The 22,759-nt window shown below is 40.1% G+C and overlaps 3 protein-coding genes across 4 annotated transcripts in view; all 3 read right to left on the bottom strand.

Moving 5' to 3' along the window:
- mttp (microsomal triglyceride transfer protein) overlaps window positions 1–7,894 on the bottom strand; it is a 12,031-nt gene extending 4,137 nt beyond the window's left edge. The window contains exons 1-11 of the mRNA XM_017035274.2: window positions 7,632–7,894; window positions 5,938–6,552; window positions 4,984–5,177; window positions 4,732–4,875; window positions 2,465–2,572; window positions 2,266–2,382; window positions 2,034–2,173; window positions 1,798–1,948; window positions 828–985; window positions 524–692; window positions 54–176 (exon numbers count right to left, since the gene is read on the bottom strand). Coding sequence (XP_016890763.1) covers window positions 54–176; window positions 524–692; window positions 828–985; window positions 1,798–1,948; window positions 2,034–2,173; window positions 2,266–2,382; window positions 2,465–2,572; window positions 4,732–4,875; window positions 4,984–5,177; window positions 5,938–5,989 — 1,356 coding nt within the window. The 5' untranslated portion in view covers window positions 5,990–6,552; window positions 7,632–7,894. The remainder of the gene's footprint in view (window positions 1–53; window positions 177–523; window positions 693–827; window positions 986–1,797; window positions 1,949–2,033; window positions 2,174–2,265; window positions 2,383–2,464; window positions 2,573–4,731; window positions 4,876–4,983; window positions 5,178–5,937; window positions 6,553–7,631) is intronic.
- Window positions 7,895–8,205: 311 nt separating this feature from the next.
- Window positions 8,206–18,073, bottom strand: LOC103383650 (tetraspanin-5). Of its 2 annotated transcripts, XM_025058703.1 has the most exons (11): window positions 17,907–18,073; window positions 17,683–17,809; window positions 15,900–15,950; window positions 15,004–15,150; window positions 14,731–14,901; window positions 14,458–14,583; window positions 12,475–12,522; window positions 11,103–11,219; window positions 10,943–11,004; window positions 10,377–10,429; window positions 8,206–9,642 (listed from the first exon to the last, which is right to left on the bottom strand). In XM_025058703.1, exons 2-10 carry the CDS (start codon window positions 17,764–17,766, stop codon window positions 10,417–10,419), a joined length of 819 nt encoding a protein of 272 aa, XP_024914471.1. In that variant the 5' UTR covers window positions 17,767–17,809; window positions 17,907–18,073; the 3' UTR covers window positions 8,206–9,642; window positions 10,377–10,416. The 2 variants fall into 2 exon arrangements, with proteins under 2 accessions (XP_024914471.1, XP_008315089.1); XM_008316867.3 differs by having other exon boundaries at window positions 17,683–18,073.
- Window positions 18,074–19,426: 1,353 nt separating this feature from the next.
- Window positions 19,427–22,759, bottom strand: part of acer2 (alkaline ceramidase 2) — a 10,045-nt gene continuing 6,712 nt past the window's right edge. Inside the window, exons 5-6 of the mRNA XM_008316866.3 lie at window positions 21,879–22,016; window positions 19,427–21,417 (exon numbers count right to left, since the gene is read on the bottom strand). Of these exons, the coding sequence (XP_008315088.1) occupies window positions 21,231–21,417; window positions 21,879–22,016 (325 nt within the window). The 3' untranslated portion in view covers window positions 19,427–21,230. The remainder of the gene's footprint in view (window positions 21,418–21,878; window positions 22,017–22,759) is intronic.

Genomic DNA, 22,759 nt, shown 5'->3' with positions numbered 1-22,759 from the left:
AGTTCAGGAAAAACCCTTGTGTTTTCAGACTTACATTTAACTTTTTCAGGGACTTTTAGAAGTTTTACCGGGAGATTACATCCTCCTTTCTGACACAGCTTGTTGACCAGGGCTCCCATTATGATCACCACCGTCTCCTCTATGTCAGTGCTGCCAATCTTTCCTTTAGAAATATCCTACAACAAGGAGACAAGTCTGATTACAATTGGGAGAACATGCTAAATATTGCAATATCTTCTTCTTTTCCCTTCTTTCTTTTCATTTTTTTTCTTTTCTTTTTAAATATTGCAACATAGGACTAATCATTTTGTTTTGAGCCTGATGTTGCCTAGATGTTCAAAAATATGTTGGTCAAATATTGTTTTACCCTCTCCTAAAAGGAATCTGGACCAAAACTTTGTTTTTGTGATCCTGATCTGGCAGAGAGGGTTGGACGTGTCATCGTTCTATGATTAAATGTGGGCCACTAGAAAGTATCTCTTCAGAGACGGGAAATTTGTGCTGATTATCAAACGTGACTCACCAGCAGAGCTTTCAACATTTTCTCATTGGGATGTGAGGAAAAGCCACAGGCGTACAGAAACCTCTCTTGTAGGACAAAACTTTTGGAATCTTTGAAGTTCAGGAACTCCAGCATGGCATCCAGAGATGCCTCAGTCTGAGCGGATGTCACAGCATCCACCACCTGAGGTCTGGAGGAAATGAAACAGAGCAACGGTGAGTTTATCTCCTGGTTTTTCTAGTGGTTTAAAACTGCACTTATTTAGTCATTTTTGTCAGTCGGGGTCAGGGTAAATATTGTAGAGAAAAAGGCGGAGCTTCTTTACAGAGAAGTCTTGCTGGCGCTCTTGAGCACTTTGAGAATCTCAACCTTGGACGCCTTCCTAATGCTCTGGATGAGGGCCAGGAAGCTGCGAGGAGCCGTAGCTTTGGACAAGCCCGCTGGCTCCAGCTGCTTCTGTTGAGTCTGCCAATGTTCGAAAAGCTAAGAGGGAAAAACACAGGGGCGGGGGCCGGGGGACATGGAGATCGTCTTCAGTCAGTAATTGCACAAGCGCCAAAATATAGCACATTTGTTGATTACAGTACTATTTAGGAGTGATTTTGTAACCAAGCTGCGATTTGTCACTCAGCTCAACTTGGGCCTATGGGACTGAAATGATGGGAAACGATCAATGTACAAAGTTAAATAAAGACCGGCGTGTAGAGTGTAATTACAACTGGACAGGAATACTGACACATTATAAACACCAATATTATTTAGAAACGGTGGTTGTAACAACACGGTGACTAAGAAACTGACTGAGGAAATCACCTGCTTTATGTCCTTTAAACCAGTCAAGGCCTAAAGACTAGATTTGATTACCACAATATATAAAGTAACTACTTCCATAAACATGGAAATTGGAAGGACGTGTCTGATATAAACTGATATGAATTTCCAGAAACAGGTATTTGAAAATCTAACTGACTTGTAATGAGTGACTCCCTCACCAACATACAGTCCCGGTGGGGGTTCACTTAATTCAGGTTTGTGTTCCCAAGATGAAGGCCATTTACCTTTTTTCCAGTATAATCTACAGCATTGGTTCTCAAACTGTTTTGGTCATTCCACACTGTGAACTCAAGCCTCGTCTGCCCCCAGATAATCACATGAATTTGATAAACTAATGTATATTTGACCAATGGCTCATATATAAGAATTGGACTGACGGCGTAATAATATATAAGTTTGACGACTGCCAGTGGATGAAGAGACAACATTGTATTTGTGAATGTTGGTTTAGGAAAACTCACTGATGGACAACCGTTGCAGTAGGTTTTGACTTTCTCAGCCACGACTCCGACAGCAGCCAGTTTGTCGTCAATGGACTTGACGACGCTGCTCACATCTTTCCCAGCAGCCTCCGGTGGTCCGGCCTCAGTGCCTGTCCGTGTGAGGGTTTGCCTGATAAGACGGGGACATTTTTTTATAAACATTGCTTGTTTGTGCGGGATATTTTCCTGAAAATGTGTGGATATTCAATATTCACCTGGACAGGACTTTGGCTGAAACTGATCTGCGAACATTGACAGCAAGTCCGTGACTTTCTTCAGCCACGGCCGAGCGGATGAAACCATCCTCCAGTGTGAACACTGTAACAGACCTGGACTTCCTGTTCACACCCAGGACCTGAAGCAGCGGTGACACATGAGTCGTTCAGTAACAGCCCACTGTGTGTTGTGTGTGTGTGTGTGTGTGTGTGTGTGTAGAGGCTCACTGACCTGACTGTGTGTGGTGAATCCACGATCTGCAGTTTTACACGTCTCCAGGTTCTTGGTCCTGGTCACCTGACCTTTTTCTGCTCTGTAGTCAACCATGCACCTTCCAGACACGTCATTCTGTTTTACATACAAATATCAACGTCAGATGCCTGATGTAACGACAACAGCAGACAGAAATGTGACGTTGATCTTGTTTTACCTCTATAACTTTCCCAGTTTTGAGCTGCAGCTGCAGTAAACTGGCCAGTCCCCTCTTCAGGTTTTTGACGCTGCCAGGTTCAGTCCAGTAGGAATAAAATGCTTTTGTCTATAAATGAGAAATGCAAGGAAAAAAACATTTTAATCTCATTGTCGTGCTTTCAGACGGCGGAGGTAAAAGGTACATTAACATAGAGATGGAACAGCTTTTACACCATCCTACAGTATATACTTTACCGCTGTGGTTCCCAAACTTTTACTACAGTACTACTATCATCTACTGAGCTTTATTTAAAACACTGTAGTTTCATTAAACGGCTATTTTTATGAAACAAAACAAACAAAGTTACAAATCATTGCAATTTCTTCCACTGTGACAAGAATAAAAAAACAGCCCCCAATGGTCCCGCCCCCCACTTTGACTGTGACAAGAATAAAAAAACAGCCCCCCAATGGTCCCGCCCCCCACTTTGGGAACCGCTGCTCTAACTCACGAGGACTTTCAGGGTGTCACTTTTCCCGTCCACATGATGTGCACAACTACATGACATCAGAGTCTATTTTCAGGGAGTGACATATGTAAATAACACGACAAAAGGTCTTTGAAGTGCAGCTCAAATACACAACAAAAATACTGAGGTATTAACACATGAGTGAATGAAGGTCAGGCATTGATTACAGTTTAGCTAATGGTTAATTTGGGGCTAATGTTTTTTTTATGGTCATAACGGCCTTAATACTGTATCTTGAACTGTTGTTAAAATAAGAAATAAATTAAAAAATGAAAAAGTTGACATGTTTTCACTGCAATAAAAACACATGATGTGAAATGACTACATTTTACAAAGAAAATTTCTCAAACATAGCATAGCATAGCTTAGAATATCAGCATAACATTACATAACATAACATTGCATAACATAACACAATAGTTCTTCATGGCAGCAGGGCAGACTCTAAAGACACTCCCTGCTGATATAATGCAGACACTCCATCAGTCCATCAACATTCACACTCACATTCAGCTCAGATTCACTGTTTACATTCAATCTCTGCTCTGCAGGAACCAGAGAACCAAAGAAAAACACTGGGCATTCAAATGAAACCATCCAGTGACCTTCCTGTGGTGAGGCAACAGTGCTCACCGCCATGTCACCGTGAGGCCCGACACGGAGCTGAAATACATCACAGGTCATACTGCTCTTTTGACTTCACATAAACTGAGCCCAATAACTTCTAAATACAGATGATTACACAGCCGTGGTTACTCTAATACTACATCTGTTTATGAGTCGGATCACATTTAATAAAAGTCCTCACTGCAAAAATACTTCATCGTACTGGAAAGGTTTTGCATTGTTGTTGCACTTTGGTTCAGTCATGGACTCTGAGTTCTGGCCGTGAGTGTTGAAATCAGCTGATTACATCATCCTACACTTCCTGCTCCACTGTGTGTGAAGTATTTGTGGAGCTCAACCACAACATCAGACGTGACCTCGATAAAAACGCTGTCGTGTGTCGCCCTGTGTATTTGTACCGCCACAGATAGACATTATTAAAAAATATCAAAATAAAAGCAGAGGCTCAGATCTCACTCCAAACACACACGATCCAAAACTGATCAAAGGAGAAGTTAGGCTAGGATTTCTTTTTTGAAAAACGAATAACAAAAATGAACAAAGACAGGGAGGTCCGTACTACTGTACGGTAACATGATTTGTTTCTCTCTAAAACAGCCCCATAATCTGTTAATATTATCAAATATCATCTGTCAAACTATCAAACAAATCTCCTCTATAAATTAATAATAGGCTAATGAACCTAATGTAACATTAATAATGTTACTTTTTTTTATTCAGATCTTTCACAGTCAACTAGTCCTTTTCTATTTACTGATTCATCATGTTAACCACAACAATGGAGAATGACCTTGGCTCAGACTCAAACATCTTACTCTTCTTTTTATTGATCAGTTCACACATGCTGACCTTTACACACACATGTGTGTGTTTTTTTTTCTTGCCACCATCATCACTCCGGCACAAACTAATTAGTTCTAAGACGTAAGCATACTTGAAGAGAACAAAGTCCAGAAGACAAGAGAATTTCTACAAATTATCAGTGGACGTGTTTAAATGCCTCACAACGGGTTGAAACTAACAATACCACATGGACTTTCACTTTTACTAACAGGGAATGAGGAAAACTCAGTAACAGAATCTCTAAAAAATGTAATTGTAATTTGAATTAAAAAACAGTTTACATTACCTTTCCATTTTTAAGATGCACAAAGAAAGGTTTGGTGAGAGCTGCCAGTTTTTTCTTTCCAAAGACACTTTCAGCAGTTGATCCGTACAGAACGTTCTTTTCCTTCGGTCGTTGGGACAAGGGTTCGATCCTCACGTTCGACAACTTTTCAAGAGAAATGTGTTAAATTCAGCTTTAAACCCGATGCTTCACAGTACAAAGTCCATTATTTAATATCCTAGCTGACGTGTCACAGCATTAAGAACAACTTACAGCTATTTGTATCAGCTGATCGTCTTTGCTGCCGGGGTCTCTCCACGCCAGGTTCACGCCAACATCACTGGAGATCCTGTAGCCTGAGTTGCTCTGTTTTGACCCTTTGGCCTTGCCCACCAGCACTTCAGTGGTGTAGCTGAATTTGTACAGCTGGTTGTTGTTGAGCCAAGCTCCAGCAGCACCGCTGCCACCTGAAGAAATAAAGGACACGCAGCTGGTAAATAAACATGACTGACTTAGGAAGAAGACAGAACGAACTATCTCTACTGATAATATATATATATATATATATATATATATACAGAACAAACTATCTCTACTGATAATATATATATATATATATATATATATATATATATATATGTATATATATATAAATTAAATAGTCCTGCTTCACTTTCTTTTGAGGATTTTTCTGGAGATAGTTGAAGTGATTGAGTCACCGGGCAATAACTGGGTGTGTTTGGAGTGTGAGAAGATAAAACAAAAAGTTCTGCCCCTTCACTGACGGTTGTGCAGGACATGAGGTCATGAGTAAAGACAGACTGACGTGTCACTATCCATTTAACATGATGTGGGTTCAATTTTCTCACGCATTTTATATGAAATTAGACAGGAAGTAAAAACACATAGAGTGGATCAATAGATAAAAATAAAGTACAAAAGAACAGCTTGTACCTAAAATTGCCTGTAAGATATGAATGAATATGAATATGAATTAGCATGTTGTATATTTTGCAGAGTTAGCAAAGTCACTGACTCAAAAAACATTTATTTGTGCCACGTTCCAAAAACCATATTTACAAATCAGTTCACCACCAAATGAAACCAGTTTGGGAGCCACGTGTGGTCCCCGAGCCAGAGTTTGGATGAACAATACTGGAGATATCTTCACTTCGGGGGTCAGGACATCGCTATATATAAAGCAGTAAAAATCCTACATCCACTCACCTTCAGCAGAAGAGGCTGCACAGAGGAAGAGCAAAACCAGCAGAGTGAACATGATGACTCCTCTCTCTGCAGCCAGATGGATGAAAACCGGCACAAGCAAAGAGCGAGTGGCTGAGGAAGCTCCGCAGGGCCAAAAAGAAAAGGCAAAGCCAGTCCCAGCCTCCCCTAGGAGGTTTTATCTGAGAGCAGGGCAGACTCCAAACTCCACGCTCCGGTACTAAGTACCAGATAAGCAGCCAATGATTAACCTGAGGAGCAGGGCTTTGACAGCAGCCTCGTCTGCTGTTGACACATGGAGCCCATCTTTTATATCAGTCCAGAGGGGCAGCCTCTGATTGACTGAGTGATCAATGAAACGGGACGATCTGACAGATAAGGCTCCTCCGCTGCCACCTCAGACTGGACGTCTGGTTATGATGGTTCCATGTGATGTTGTTCTCAATCACGGAGGATTAAAACACAGGAGAGCCCCTCGTGTTTAACACCCTTCACCCATTTTTCTCCTCAGTATGAACAGTCAGTGCTTTGTGGAGGTTCCTGGTGGAAATGGGCCGTCTGCGGCTGAATCCAGCCCACAGGTCAGATTACAGCATCTGGGGAAGTGGAGTGATCAGACTGGGGAGAAGAAATGATAGATTTTAACACAATTCCTGGGTTAATTAATCACAATCAGTTGATGAACTATTAGCAGCTAACGTTAAACAATAGATACTTTTGATGGTTGAAAAACCAAAAGTGAAACAAATGTATTGATTACAGTTTACAAAAAGTTTAATTATGGAATTTCTAGAAAATAAACTAGTTGACAAGTTAAGCGTCAAAGAAAAGTCAATTAATCAACTGTGATCATTAGAGGATGTAACCATACATCGTGAATCGATTTAAAAATCGATACAAAAGCGGGACGATTCAGCGCTCAGCAGTAACGGTGACATAGAGTAACTTTAAATCAGTCATATGGCGACATTTGGTATTGTTTGAGATTTTGATTTGTTTAAAAATAGAATTGAAATCAAATGAGTGTATCCTTACACCCCTAGTGATTATTAAATGCTTCTGCAGTGACTGTATGCATCCACTGGGTGGATCTGCTTTGATGAAGGGCCCAATCACATGAAAAGAGCCTTGAAACGGCTTCAGTGATTACTGCTACCCTTCATCCTGCTGTAATTCATTAGAGAGACACGGCTTTGATCAAATATACAGTAGAGTCAGTGGAGATGACTGTAGATCCATCCCAGTCTTTTGTTTTGTGACGTTATCATCTGAAACACGTGACTGTTAAGTTCACTCTCAGTTCTTACAATACCACTCACTGTAGGTAACTAATAATACAGTATATATAATACAATATTTATATAAACATTTTATTTTCTATTTTTGTTGTTATTTTCATAATTCACAATTCATTCATAATTCAGATTATTTTAACTGTCTTGAAAAGTTTGTATCTTTTATTTATTGATAATTTAACATTATTTATTAAGTAAAAGTGTTGCTATTCGCTGCAGTACAACCTCTGTGATAAGACAGTTTTACTTTAACGGTGTCATGGCCTCACACCAGATAAAACGGAAAAGTTTCTCTTGAGAACCACAGTACAAGTAAAATTAGACCAGTCGGTATCTCACACACACACAGAGACAAATTAGACCAGTCGGTATCTCACACACTCACAGAGACAAGGAACCTACCCTTCAGCCGACGAACAGTCTCCCGCTACGGCGAAATAATTCAAACTCTGACTCTTGAGTCCGGAGTGACAGAGATATATTTTTTGTACATAAATTAAATTGACCTCGTTTCCTTCCGGGTAGCCATGGCCTTTTCGCGGTTATCCTTCCATCAAGACTTTCCACCGTTTAAACAAACTCCTTTCGTGTCTGGGTGCTAACAGCGTCTCCGACGTCAGGTTGATGGTGAAACGCTGATTATGTTCGGCATTGGCTAAGCATTAGCTCGCCATTTTATTCACTAAGTAACTTTTTTTTTACATTCACGATTTCCGTGAACTCCAATCGTTGCCCAACAATGCTTGGAGATCACCACTAGATGGAGCCAAATCTTCAATCATTGTTCTTTCCTAAAACGATCGAATGTCGCAAGTTCTATATGTGGAATCTGTTATATTTCCTCATATAGGCCACATATACTGTACAACGACACACCTTGGTTTATTAATGTGACTTAATTTTATACATCTTTTCACATATAGGTCTGTTCCTGGTAGTTTCCGAAACTGATACAATGATTTACAAATCCAAAAAAGTATGTAGAAACAAACACATTTAATCAAGTACATATTTACATGTCACGATTTACATGGTTGTTTACAAGCACCAGAAGAAAACCTGAACGATATGCGCAGACATTTCAGGATGTAAAAAGTCAACAGGTTTGGCACACGGTTGTATGAATGGGTGGAATCAATCAATGGCGAGGTTTATAACAGCGATAGAATAAAGTGAAATTCCCAACAGTTACTCACTTCTTCCCTTTTCTACAGATTCACTAACCTATATTTTACGTCTTTACTGTAAGTCAGTAAAACTTTGTTTACATAAAATTCACGCCTTTACCTCCAAGGATTCATCCAAGATACTTATGAAAAGAATGATTTATAAAGACCAACAATCAAGACATATAAATTACTTCTTAGTTTCCAACTTTGCATTGAACATAATGCTGGTTAGAGCGCCCATGTGCTCTGATTTCAAGTACATTTATGAGCAGACTATAAATAAATGTATGTTCAGTGATGAGCCACCAGGAGGAACTAGCGAGCCTTTCTTTATGAGTCTTGAATCCAAATTTTCCAGTGGAAAAAAACAAAACAAAACCATCAGCAAGGCAACGTTCATAACAAAGAACCCAAAGCAGAAAAAACAAATTACAAACGAACGTGAATTGACATTGAAAATAAAGTGTTTTTTTCCCCTTCAGACAGTCGTACAAGCTCTTTTAAAGAAAGTCAAAGTCTGTTTTGAAAGAAAGAGCCCCCTCCAGTGGCCACTGTTCGCCTAAAATAATGATTGTGACAAAAACTGTGGCTGCTGTAAAAACAATCATTTAACGTGAATATTAAAGTGCATAAAGCTGAAATCTCTTTTATTATCATGCCACAAATTATTTATTGATTTATTTTACTGATTTGGCCAAATAGACTAGCTATTTAATCTACAACACTACCAATGTACGTCCACCCCATGGAGAAATTCACTTCACAAACTGCGATATCATGAGAGAGTGAATATTCTAAATTTTAAACTAAATGGCCGTAGTTTTTAATACATAACAAAACTGCTTCACCAGCGGATTCACCATCCAAACACAGCAGGAGAGCTGGTGTCCCACCAGTAGACAAAAGGCATGCAGTGCATTTCCAGAATCAGAACCTCGATAATAACACGTGCAGCGTCAAAAACTGCAGCTGTGGCACAAATCAAACCGCAGTCGTTCTATAAATGAGGTGCTACGTCAGAGAAATGTGTCTTTAGTTGAGTGGAATTCTCGGCCAGAGTGGACAGTGTGGCGGCAGCTCAAACTGCATTGCTGTCAAAGTTACAGTACATTTCAGAGGATTTGTGTTATGGCTTATTTAAAAAGAAAATCTTAAAATAACCAAATACCCAAATATCTATTATGTACATTAGAACATCTTGATTTCTTGACTATCTTCACCGTGGGTGTCCAAACTGTGGAATCCTGAGGGGGAAAAAAAAAAACATCATTTGCAGCTGTGTTACACATTTTATTTACAGTGTTAAAAATGTGATAGTTACATAAATAAAATAAAATAAACCCTGGCTTCAGTGAAGGATTGTCAAACACTGTCTGCACACCAGCTGCTGCCACTCTTTATTATAAACCAGAACCAGGTTTCAGACCTGAACTGTTCTTAAGCCCCTGGTCCAAAGTGCTGTCTGTTGTTGAGGAGCAATACCAGGTGTGCAGACCAGATCTGATTTTTATCTACACGGACATTTTCACAATTTGTTTTGAACTTTTCACGTCCACATTTTAGTGTAGAGTTTTTTTTGAACTTTTCACGTCCACATTTTAGGTGTTTGTGTGGACTATATAAACTCTAATGCTCCCTGGCCGTCCTGTGGCCATTTGGGGACATCATTTTATAAATTAATTTAAAAGTATAAACTCAAATGCGGTACTAAGTCCATTCCTTGAATATTGGATTGGTGTGGTCGCCTCCCTGTGGCCGGGAAGTGTAAAAGATGTTTTTAACTAACCTGGTGTGACTGTTAAAAAAAAACATTTGTTTTCACTGAAGTATTTAAACTTTCTATTACTGTGTTTTTAAAAATCTACTATGAAATCAAATTATTCCTGTGACTGCTTTTAATCAAACTTGGCCAGAGGGAACGAGGAGGAGCCCGTTAGGGGGCGCAGTTGTGTCAACGAGGAAAATAAATATTGCTAACCTGGTTCATGCTTCTTGCCTCTGGTGACTCTGCCGAGGTCTTAGGTGAACAGACTGCACAGAACACAGAGCAGATTTAAAAACAATCCACTTTTCATTTAGACAAACAGACAGAACAATAACTAATGTTAGTTTTACGGCCGGCGTGGCAGTATTCATAATATACACACGTTGTGAAAATAAACCTGTGATACATACGGTATGAGGTCGACTATGGTTCAATCAGTTCAATCTGTATGTCATCACCGAGTCTAATCTTTACCCAGTTACATCCTCAGAGTCGAGTGATTCATTATGTGTTTATCCACTTGTAAAAATGTGGTTGAAATCAGAGACCATGATAAATGTGAAATATTAGAAAATAAAATGATTAAATGTTTTAATCAAATAATCACAGGGTAATTGTTTAATCATGATCAATCCAACATTCCTAAATATGAGAAAACTGGAACGAAAAGACAAATAACAGCAGGTTGGTGTATGTTTATATGTGACTAATCCAAACGATGGAATTATAAATCTGGAGGAATGACAGTGAAACATCCACAGTGCAGGAGTGATACTCACCAACTCTCTCTCACAGCTTCAATGTCACTCACAAGGTTCTGTGCTAAACAAATGCCAAAAATCTATAGCAAAAAAAAAAATTAAAATCATTAAATATACATGTTAAATTCACGTAAACACAAATCAGGTGTTATATCAAACTCCAACACTGGTCCATCACCTGAAGTAAAGCAATCCCTATAAAGATGCCCGCCACCACCGTCAGGTTGTCCTGAAGCCACTTCTCAAACTGAGGAACGCAGCCTTTGATATAAATAAACATTCGCTGCTCAGAATTCTGAAACATAAAAAAAATTTGTTTATGTTTAATTGTTACACATTTATATAGATTTTTCTATGGAAAAGAAAATATAAAAGCACACCACTGAGCAGTGTAAGGAGTGAAACAGGACATTGGAGTTTACAGAGAAGAGGATGTGGAAACAGTGGTTAACCTTGGTCTTTCACTGTCTTTGTCCTCTTGTCAGATGAATAAGGTTGGAGTTCATTATCAAATTACAGATTATGGTTCTAGACTCCCCTGTAAGTGAGCTTTTATAGGCAGGATGACATTAATGCACTGTGACTGTGATGAAACCAAGGCTGAATCAGAAGAGGAACACGTTATTCTGGCAACAAAACTGAAAGTTAGGGACTGTGTAAGAAAACAAAATAAAGACTGTACTCATATCTACAATCTGAGTATAGGTCTGATTGTAGAGGGACGGAACGACGGACTCCTTGGTTACTGGCAGGAGCAGAGGGAGGAGAACATTCTGGCACAGAGAACCAGATAACTACTGCATTTGTCATAAAAGAAGCTGATACTGTAACTTAGTCATATTAGCTGTGTTTTCTGCTTCAGTCCGTTTCCATTAGAAGATTGTTTTCCAACCGCAGACTGAGCCTAAAAAACTCCATACACGTTGTATAATAAATAAAGGGAAGACGCTGAGAGAAAGAGAAAGTTGATTTGGACGAAACCTTGAGGTTTCAGAGAAAAAAAAACATTTTTGTTCAGAAAGCCAAAGTGTTGTGGTTAACATCCGTCCTCCTCTGCCAACTCCCCAATCACGTCCGTCATAATGTACAATCAGAAGTGTGTTTTCACGGTCATTAACACACACTCGGCTCATTCTGCTGCTGCTCGGCCTCGTTACACCAACTCCACTCGGCCGTTTCTCTGACATTTGAAGTCAAGAAAACAAACTCTGCCTTTTGCCTTACATTATGCCTCGGTGGAGAACGGCCAAAGCTAATGACGGGGGAGGGGTTTCACTTTCCACTGCATTGCTGTGGCATGAGTAATGACCACAGGAGCTGGAGTCCTGATGGAGAGCCAGCTGCTGTGTTCGGAGGAGCGAGAAGTCTGGGAATGTACTGAAAGAGGGACAGTGTGCCCCACTGTGGATGACCTGGTGACTTCACACAGACGGACACACCTGCATCAGGGGGCAGGTCCCACTACTCAGGATGTTTTACCGCCGCATTTTACAGAATGGTCTCCGTCTGTGTAATGAGTAAACAGTAATAAATATTTCAGTGTTTCTTACCGTCTTCGCTCGCATGTCATATCCACACTGGGTGTTGATGACGTCCTCCTGTGAAGACAATTCAGTTCACATTCATACGCTCATAATAAACATAATGCATAGTAACATAATAATATATGATAAAATAATATCATATGTAAACCTTAACCTAAACTTGAAACGTTAAATATATATATATATAAATATATATATATACACATAAACCATATAAGTGTAAGTCGCACCAGCCAAAGAATAAAAAAGTGCAACTTACAGGAGTAGCATTTACTAGTACATAAGCCTAGAGTGCCCTCTAGCGGCTGTCAGTGTGAAAATAACAAACATGTGAAATTATATATTTTAATATAAAAGTTGCATCCGAGGATAAGTCGCAAACCCAGTCAAAAAGTGAAAATAAAATTCCCAACAGCTGAGTTTTAAAAACACAGTTAATACCTGACAAACACCAGTCTGTCAGTCAGACTCAGTGTTGCCCTCGGAGAGTTTGACCTCAGCAGAACTGCATATCCAGCACAGGTCAGCAAATAAAAACAGAGTCTTGTGCAACTTTGATTGAAGTGAACTCATATCTGTTCTGCAGCACTCAGAGTACTCTCCGTGCCTTTCACCGAGGGCTGCAGTAGTGCTGCCAAAAACTGCCTTGGTTTGAAGTACCTCCTCTCAGCCTCTGCTGCCCTGGCACGCTGTGATAGGACTCAGCACTGAGGCCTGGACGTCCTGTTGGACATCAGCCACGGTGGGTGATAATGTAAAGTCTGGCTGCTGAAGGACACAGATAACCAGACCTGGTCACATGAAGGACCTTTGCTTATTTCCCCCTCTAGCTGCCGGTGGTGTAAATGTTTTTTTAATCACACTATCGTTCCTGATAAGCCTGAGCTTCTACTTTAAGGGAGAAGCCTTTTTTTTTTACACCAACCAATGAACACCATGGCTGTACAGTATAATGAACTACAGTATATACGGTCTTGGCGAAGAGATTACTTTAAATTCTTTAATAACAACCACTGCAATCTTTCTCACCATCTGGTTTTTATTTTCTCAGGCTGGTGAGCAACCAAGGCTGTGGTCCTCTCACTTTCTCCCTCCCAGCTCACTGATATTCTCACCCCATCCTCGCTTTTTACTCTGTGCTCAGACTTCATAGATTCTGAGACTCCCCAAACCTCCCTGGCTGTCAGGACCTGACTCCAGATGTTTTCCATCTGGGTCTCCAGGATCAGCTGTATCTTCCCTGTCATCCTTGGTTCATTTCTGTGTTTGATTATGTTTGTTTTCTTTTGTACATTCTCCAGTGTCTGTGTGATGTGATGTTCGTGCAGTCAGTCCTCTTTTCCAGGTTTTCCTGGTGGGTGATGATATACGGAGTTGATTTATTGGTTGAACTTGTTCTCTGGCTCCCGTTACTTTCACAGTCCACTCTCGTTAGGATTAATTGTTTTACACAACGCACAGATATACAGATACACACCAGTGGTCTCTCAGCCTCCACTGAAATGTCATAAAATTGTCAAATACTGTTCTACTGTTTATTAATTTACATTTGTGTCGACAGAGAATGAGCTGCAGGTGGTCTGCAGCAGGAGAGCGTATCTCAAAAACTGTTAAAGCTCCACTTCACTTGTAAGGCAACACTAATGAGACAGTTTTGTTTATTTTAACTGAGGGGCAAGACACCTATTGGACAAATGACACAAGTAACTTCCCTACAGCGGACAGAGGGCTTCACTGGGAGTCCGAGAGCATCGATCGAGGTACTTTTTTAATGGCAGTGTTTGTGCAAATTCACCTGAGAATTTAACTGCTTTCTAAAAAAGTCTAGAGACAAATGACGGCCTGTCATGTGGAGCTGTAGGCCATTTCTAGTTGTATGAACATGTGAATAAACATTCAAACTTTTCTTCTCTCACTTGGGTTTAAGTATCATATGTCAAGTTCTAGTTTTTGTTCATTGTTAATAGTCACTTTTAGATGAAGACTTACCGCTGGATCTTTGGTGCAGCAGGAAAAGGGAACGCCACATTTCTCTCGACTGGGGTTGGAATCGGTGCAGTTGAAGTATACGTTTAAATTCCAGTCGTCAGCACCAAACGCTCCGCAACACTCCCACTGCAAGGACACCAGACGAGAAAACCTCAAATTTGCAGTAGGTATGCCAACAACGTCCTACAGACTACCAAAAAGAGAACTCACAAAGTTGTAAAAATAACACTGGGGAGCAAATCATATTTTATATCAATAACTTTCTGTACTCACATATTCCTGTGTAAAGTCTATCAGGTTCTGTAGATCAATGTCATCTCTGTAAGCACGGATGTTATTGTTGATGAAAAAGTTGAGTTGGTCCTTGATCCAGTCTTTGAAGACAAAGGCCAGGACTCCTGCAGTCAGCTCCAGGAAGAAGATGATGCCCAGAAAAACAGAGAACTAAAAACACACAAACAATCACACACACAGTTCTGTGAGTTCAACAAACAAACAGTCACGAAACAAAGGAGAGAAATCTGATAAACAATTCTGGGAACTTACAAACTTGAGCAGGAAAGAGTTTTCTCGAAGCGCTCCGATGCACCCGGCAAATCCAAGGACGAACATCACACCACCGACCACCAGGAAGAGCCAGACGGGGTCGAAGCCCCCCAGGTCAGTGATGGAGGAGATGTTAGAGAGGACGCCCTGGTGTAAGAAGGTTAGGGGTGTGAGAAAAAATAAATAAATAAATAATCAATACGCAGATATATCACGATATTTCCTTTCACGATTCTACAGCACTGTAATGATTTTTTTATTGTTTGCTAACAGTCAAATATTCATGGCGTCGGTTCATTTTATTCTGCTTTTATTTCTTCTCTAGCGATTACAAATGTAGATCCCTGTGTGCAGCCTAAAGTGAACTTTTGTAAAACCAAACTAAAGCCCACAGACAAACCAGCCAGGAAACAGTTCTAAAGTAAATGAGCACAAAGTGTTTTAAAAACACGGTGAGGATGAAAAATACCAGAACTAGCAGGTGGTACATTTAACAAAAATAAAAGGTCAACAACCAAAACTTGGGACAATGACTGTGGCCACAACCGTGTGAGAAAGAAGGGTCAACTGAAGTGCATTAGCCTCATCTGACTAAGTGCCACAGTGAAAGTTAAGACCTGTTCCCTGGACCTGTTCTCCTCTTTGTACTCCCACTGCTGAAAGAACACAATGAATGACTCTGTGAAACACATCAGAGCCCATTGTTCTGAAGAGTGTCCCACCGGAAATCAAGACATTCCATTCTGATTCAGTAAACCTAATGATTTCATCTTGTGTGGACACATAATAGAGAAATGACATTTGTGAAACACAAACATCCATTTGTTTTTCCATTTATTAGCAGTCGTCATTAAGAGACGTGTTTTAGCTATAAACGATCTTAGCTAAAAACTCACCTTCTCGCTCCACGCCCACAGCCCTATGCCGAGGAAGGTCACTCCAAGGAACTGGCAAGGAAGGAAAAGAAAAGAGAAAGGGATGAGTTCTCTGTGACTGGAGCACGTAGTCACCACACTGACAGACAAGAGAGCCACATAAAGACTTTCCTGGCCCAGCTCCATCACTAAATATCACAGTCAGCAGCCAGTAAGTGACTCCCACATTAGGAATCATCTTCAAACTGAGTGTAATCTGACCGACTGTTTGAGTATCCACCACAGACTGGTCATGAAATCAAATTTCAGGGTTAGGATTCTCTGTAGTTTAGACATTGTAATGACATCACTGATCATGAACCTTCAGGCGGTGTTGTCATAAAATCATTTTTCTCTTTTGACTGAATAATGTCAAAGGGGAAACTACCAACTCTACTGCCCTGTGCATGAAAACTTGGCCAGAAAACCTGTTTTTTCCTCTTCTTACTCCTCTCCTCCTTTTCCTCATCCTGTCTCTGCTCTTCCTCTGGCTGTTCTTTTCTACAGGTCATAAGGTTCCATCTCACCCAATCCTCTACGGCTACATTAACCATCTGCAGGGATTTCTTTTTTGCTAAATTCACAGCACATTTATGAACATGGTTGTTTTTCAATTTTCTATCATCGACCCGTTCAATCTTGGCAGTTGGTCATTCCTAAAGAAAAGCTTGTTATCTTAACCCGCCTTCGCCCACCCCCCCTAAACGCCCCTTCAGCTGAGCTTCCCGTCTCTTAGCCTCTGCCTTATCACCATACTGTACATTAAAACCAGATCTCACTTCCTGGTTCTAAAGCACTGTTTTACAAACCTGCTGCTTCTACTACCCCTCTGCCACCCTTGTCTCTAACCTTTCCACCCTTCCTGCTTTTTATGTCAGGTGACGGTTGGTCCATTTAAAATAATTGACCTTCACTACCTCTAACTGTGCCTCATATGTGGCTACTGTGAACCCATCTGTTACTCGGACTGCACATCTCATCGCAGTCTGGCCATCCTTGTACATTACAATTACTCCTGGCTCAATTCAAAGAACATAAAACACATAAAAATGCCCTTATACGGGTACAATACAATATAATAGGTATTCAGAGCACAGGGCACCATTCAGTGCAGAGATATCCACTAACTAGTGGAACCCTTTCTATTCCGTTGCAGCCTACAGTACGTTTCATTAATTTCTAAGTTCTACAGAATTGTCAACGCCCAATCACTGCTGGCTCAAGGCATCAAACATTCTAATGAGTGACACTAAGAAACACCTGTGTTAATTGTATGTCTGATGAAATACAACCAGTGGGCCTACTGTAGAGGAACAGAAAACGATGAGTCGAGACAACAAAGAATGTTTGTTTTCCTTTTCACTTTGTCTGAGAACATTATGACCGAGGCTCAATATGAGCCAAGACCACTGACAGACTGAGAGATTAGGAAATGTCCCATTACATACAGTATGTACAGAAAGAAAATGTATTTATCAAGATCTGGCGCTTGACATCACCACCATCATCAACAACAGCAGCAGGAGGAGGAGGAGGAGCAAAAACAAAAGCAGCTGAGCATGAGGAGCAAGTGCACGGGAGCAGCAGTCCACCTCACTGCAGATGATGATGATGATGATGATGATGATGATGATGATGAGACGTCACGCATTCATAAAAATCTAATTCAGCCACAGAAAATAAAATCATTGCCATCATGGTGCTGCTGGTGGACAGTGGAACATGTCGTATAATAACCCACCACAGGCCCAGACTGACGACTCACCCAGAAGATGATGTTGAATCCGAAGATGAAGTACTTGATGCAGCAGCTCACCTCGTGAGCCTTGAAATGTTTCCCTGACATCATCTTGTCCTCACACGGTTGAAACGTGTTATGTCTACGTTGCTCTCTGTGAGTGTTTGACAACAAACACCGGAATTATTCCCTCAGCCACGGAAGCCCACGCTGCGCCATTGCTCGTTTCACCGTCTAATTATAAACATTACAGCGTTTGTCCAATGACGAAAGGCTCAGTTGAAGTAAAACAGAAGCTCCGGTCTCCGTGTCCGTGTCTGTCTCCGGTCTCCGTTCCTCCTTTCTCTTTAAATCGCTCTGTTAGTTTCAGCTCAGACCCCCTCCTCCCTCAGTCAGGTTCCCCAAGGTCTGACGGATTCTGGTCGACGCTTTTCTATCTGAATGTTTCAGCGAGACGTGGACGTCATTTGACCAGCATGTAAAACAGCCAATGGAATGTTGCTATGGTCAGAAAGGGCGGGATTTCCTTCTGCATGAAACTTAGCATTAATGGAACTTAACTTCTGACTGAATGTGACGATAAAACAAAGGTTTTGTAACGTCATCTGTCCTAAAATGCTAATTTCAATCTTTAATATAATATAATATAATATAATATAATATAATATAATATAATATAATATAATATAATAATTGTTTTTTATTGTATGTATTTTACGTTTATAAAACATTTATAAAAAAATTAAAATGCCAAAAGAAAGATTACTAATATCTATTCTTTTAATGAGATTCTGTCTTTTTAAACTTTTTTTTACATTTTGTTTTCTTCTATTGCTTATTTTATTTGTAGAAAACAAACCTGCTCTACGCTGTTGCTAAGTAGTTATTTTTATATATATACAAATTTTATATAAATACAAATAAACAAATATCTTTCACTAGAAATCAAGTAAAAATGAAAGTAATATAAAATCATGTATACATTAATTTTCTTAAATAACACACTCTATCAAGGATAATATCTGTACGAACCAGTCATACATTGCATGACATTTCATGGCGGGGTAGAGAGGGGGTCGGGAGGGAGGGAGTGTCTCATTTATCAAGTGTGCAGTCTGTTAAAGGAGCCAAGATGGAGGAACTGTGTACATGAGATATTATTTACAGACTGCAGTAGAACGTGGTGGAAGAACCATTCATTTCAGTCGTGAATAGTGGCAACAGGATCGTTAGTGCTGAGACACACTGGGTGAAAGGAAAGTGCACCCTAGTGGCCAAAACTGTCTCCTGCATCTTAGTGACAGCGCAATTAAATGTGCTCAAAATAGAACATATATGTATATGACTGCTGTTGAGTTGACATGCATGCACTGTTCTGCACATACAGTGCACACTACACATGTTCAGCACAATGTATCTCGAGGTGAAAAGAAGAATAAATCCTTTGGGTGACAATAGCCACAGCCACGGTAATGTAGGTTTTTGTTGTTTTTCTTTTTCTTTTTTAGCAATTCCACACGTCATCTGGTGTTTTACAGCAACAGCAATAAAAATAACATGATTTACAAATCTGCACGATGGTCAACTGTTTATTCCACAAGGATTGCTCTGGGATCAAACTGAGGATGTTGTGCAAGCCCATCAAAAAATATTTACTTTAACAAAAAGAGAAGAGAAGAGAGTTACTCACTAGCAGACAACAATCATAGTGAAGACATTTTACTGGAAACCTTTTGTCCTTTAATTTATAAAATAAGCACCACTGGTCATCTTGAGTACTGGTTTGGTTTATTGCAGAAAATAAAGTACAATAGCTTCAATCTGTTACAAATATTACTTTACAAAACAGGATAAATTATGAAAATAAATATATGTATGCAGGTCGTCATGTCGTCAATCCAAGCAGAAAACAAGGGCTCGTATGAACAAACACATTTGCAAAACACGACAATTCCTTGTCACGTGACATTTATCACGTCTCATGCTATGTTGTAGCTTTAAAGACGCTGCACAGTTCCAGCCAAGTCCTTCATCTAATGATTAACTGACTTCATTTTTTTTGTACAAACATGTATAAACACAATGGCTTCAAATGTGTGTTTTTCTTAAAGATAAACATAGCAAAATGAACTGGTTCTAACAACATAAGCTAAGGTTATAATGCCACACTATCAAAAAAAAAGTTTTATTTTAATTTGGCTGCACTTCACTTAGAAAAATATATATGGCTTTGGACTTAACAAAATACTTCATGTTGGTTCAAAAAGAAAAGCATCACTTCTTAGTTGTAGGAAAAAGTCTGTGATTCTTCATTATGTTTGCAGTTTGTTTTGTTGCCAGAAGCCTCGGCAGAAGAGTAAAAGAGCAGCTTGAGGCAGTTTGTGACAACACGTACAAAGATCTGAGGTGAAATATCTCTGGTGACATGTATCCACCAAAGTAATACACTTTTAACTCAACGTTGAGATTTACTTTCATGTATGAGGTAATAAAAAAAAACATTTCTCCTCTTCCCACTGATTGGCCGGCTGTAGAGCACGCAGTAATGTGCTGTAAATCCAGTGACTGCTGCTGTGATGACACTGGTACAAAGTGATTCAGTTAAGGCTTCTGTCTCACATCACTTCAGTCATGTTTAATGCACCGTTTAAAATGCTGGGATTGGAATAAACAACCCACAAAAAGCAGGTCAGGAGTTGAGAACCTTCATCATTAGATCAGTACAATGAATCATTAACTATGAAACAATGAATTGCACAAATTGTGTCTTGAAATGCTACGCACTGTGCAGAAAAATAGAGATTTTTATAAAAAAAAAACATTTGATATTTGGTGCAAAATAAGAAGTGATTTTACTTGATTTGTCAATTGTTTTGTTTTAATACATTCCTATTCCACATTCTTTTTTCTTTTTTTTATCTTTAGTTGTTGGCCAAAACCATTGGGTACCTACAGTATATTCTGTTATAATAAAAGATTTCCCAAGAATAGCATACTTCATATTCTTTCTATAATATATTAAATTTTCTACAATCATGCAGGTTTAAAAAAAAAAAAGTTGCTGGAGATGTGCCATTTCAATTCCAGTTAATACAAAAGGCAGGAGTAACAGCATGTATCCATTATGTATTTAAAATACATAAGTCTTTGTGACCTGTGGTTTGTTCTGTTTTGTTTTTATCACATTAAATGTTTCCAGTGTTTTTCTGTTCTTGTAAACACTGATGAGGCGCTGCACGTCTGTGTATAAAGGTAACAACAATGCTTTATAAAGTGGTTTTAGTTTAGGTTTAAGTGTCAATATCAAATGTACAAAATCACTCACGCAAAAGCCTGAGAACGCCTTAGGAAACACCGGGAAGGTTTCGGAGCCTTGATGTCGTGTCGTCGTGTTAGTGACTGATTTTCTACACAGAGAATCGCCCTCTGAGGCAGGACCCTGTCAATCATCCAGTCACTGCAGCACCAGGGAAAGTCAGCCAGCTTTTCCACAGTTGTGTGTGTGTGTGTGTGTGTGTTGTGTTTCCAAGCATTCAGGTGACAGATGTGTGTCTGAGCTGCCGATCCAGGTCACCCTAAGTCACCTTAATGGTAGATTTCTTGTGGACACAGAGCAGGGAGACGTAGGGCACACCGATGAAGGCCCACTTTTCGTTGGGCCAGAACATGATGACCGGGCCTCGCTCCGGAGCCTCGGTGGCGACGTCGAAGTAGGCGAAGCAAACGCAGCCCAGGTACGAGGCCAGACATATGAGGATGTGCCTGTTGGAGCGAAGAGAAGCGAGCCGTCATGACATCGTACTGCTCACACAGTCACAGTACGTAATCATACAAACATATTGGGCCAGGGTTTTTCAACATTGGGGTCACGACCCCACATGAGATCAGATGGAATTCAAATGGGGGACACCTGAAAATGTCTAGCAATTCATGAAATCTCTGAGTTCATCAGAAATTTGTAATGTCAAAAATGAGATCAAGAACTAAAGTTTGGGAACCACTGTATTAAGTCTCTTTAGATAATTTGAGTTTTTTTTTTTCAAAAACGACATTAATTCATAATGGTTTGTTCCAACGTTAACCTTTGATTCAAGGTTTGAACTACAAGTGGCAAATCCATTCAGTTGTATTCAACCTTGATCTTGAGAGAGAGAGACAGAGAGACAGAGAGAGAGAGAGAGAGAGCATGTGGTCAGTAAATTATTACAGGGGACGGCTCTTACCAAGCACAGTGTAAATATGGAAAGTTGACAGACGACCACATTTCACAGAATATCCTGTCACTGATCCAGCAGAGCAGAGCCAGCGCCCACCAGATCCCTGAGATCAAGCCCAGCTTGAACACACGAGGGTTTTCACACCTGCAGAGACCAAAGCAAAAAAAAAACAACACATTATTAATCACAGTTTGTTTTTTCAGCAGGCGCACAGCAACAATTTTGTTCAGCTGAAATCCTTCTGCGACCAAAACAGAACAGAGTTCTGGGTTTGTACTCAGTGCAGCCCATATACAATTTCCAGAGGCCGGAGTGTGAGTGGGATGTTTTTATATTTTTACCTTTAACAGATCCCTACAAAATCCAAGCAGTGACATGTGATTATTTTCATGATCCCAAACATCTGTTACCACAATCTAAAGTATTCTCCTCTCCTCCTGAAGTATGCCCCACAGTGGACGGTGGTCTGACCTTCAGACACATGAGCTGCTGCACGACTATTTTTGGTGCTGTCACACTTGCACACGGTGTCAAAAACAAAGACAGGAACAGCGGAAGTAGAGTGTGTGTGGTGGTGCCGTAGCACCACCGCCGCCGTGACGCAGTTCGTCACATTCCATGTGAAGGAATTTGAATGTTGGTGACCACTGAATAGGACGAGAGGAATGTTGAGAGAAGGAGAAAAAAAATCTTCACGTACATTTGTCCACAGCCTGCAAACACACTATGGCTGGAATGACTGAGAGATTTTGTAAAAGTACTGTGTTGATCACAGGGATTGTTGTCGAGGGAAATGGAGCAGTAAACCTGAAAAGACAGAATCACTGCAGAGTAATGAGACGTGGGAAATCCACTCAAAGTGATCTGACGGTCTTCTAGGTCGCTGC

This window comes from Cynoglossus semilaevis, chromosome 9, assembly GCF_000523025.1.
Source record: "Cynoglossus semilaevis isolate Cse_v1.0 chromosome 9, Cse_v1.0, whole genome shotgun sequence".
In the NCBI taxonomy this organism is placed as follows: domain Eukaryota; kingdom Metazoa; phylum Chordata; class Actinopteri; order Pleuronectiformes; family Cynoglossidae; genus Cynoglossus; species Cynoglossus semilaevis.
The sequence above is the reverse complement of the archived record's forward strand: the minus strand, read 5'-3'. Positions and strand labels throughout refer to the sequence as shown.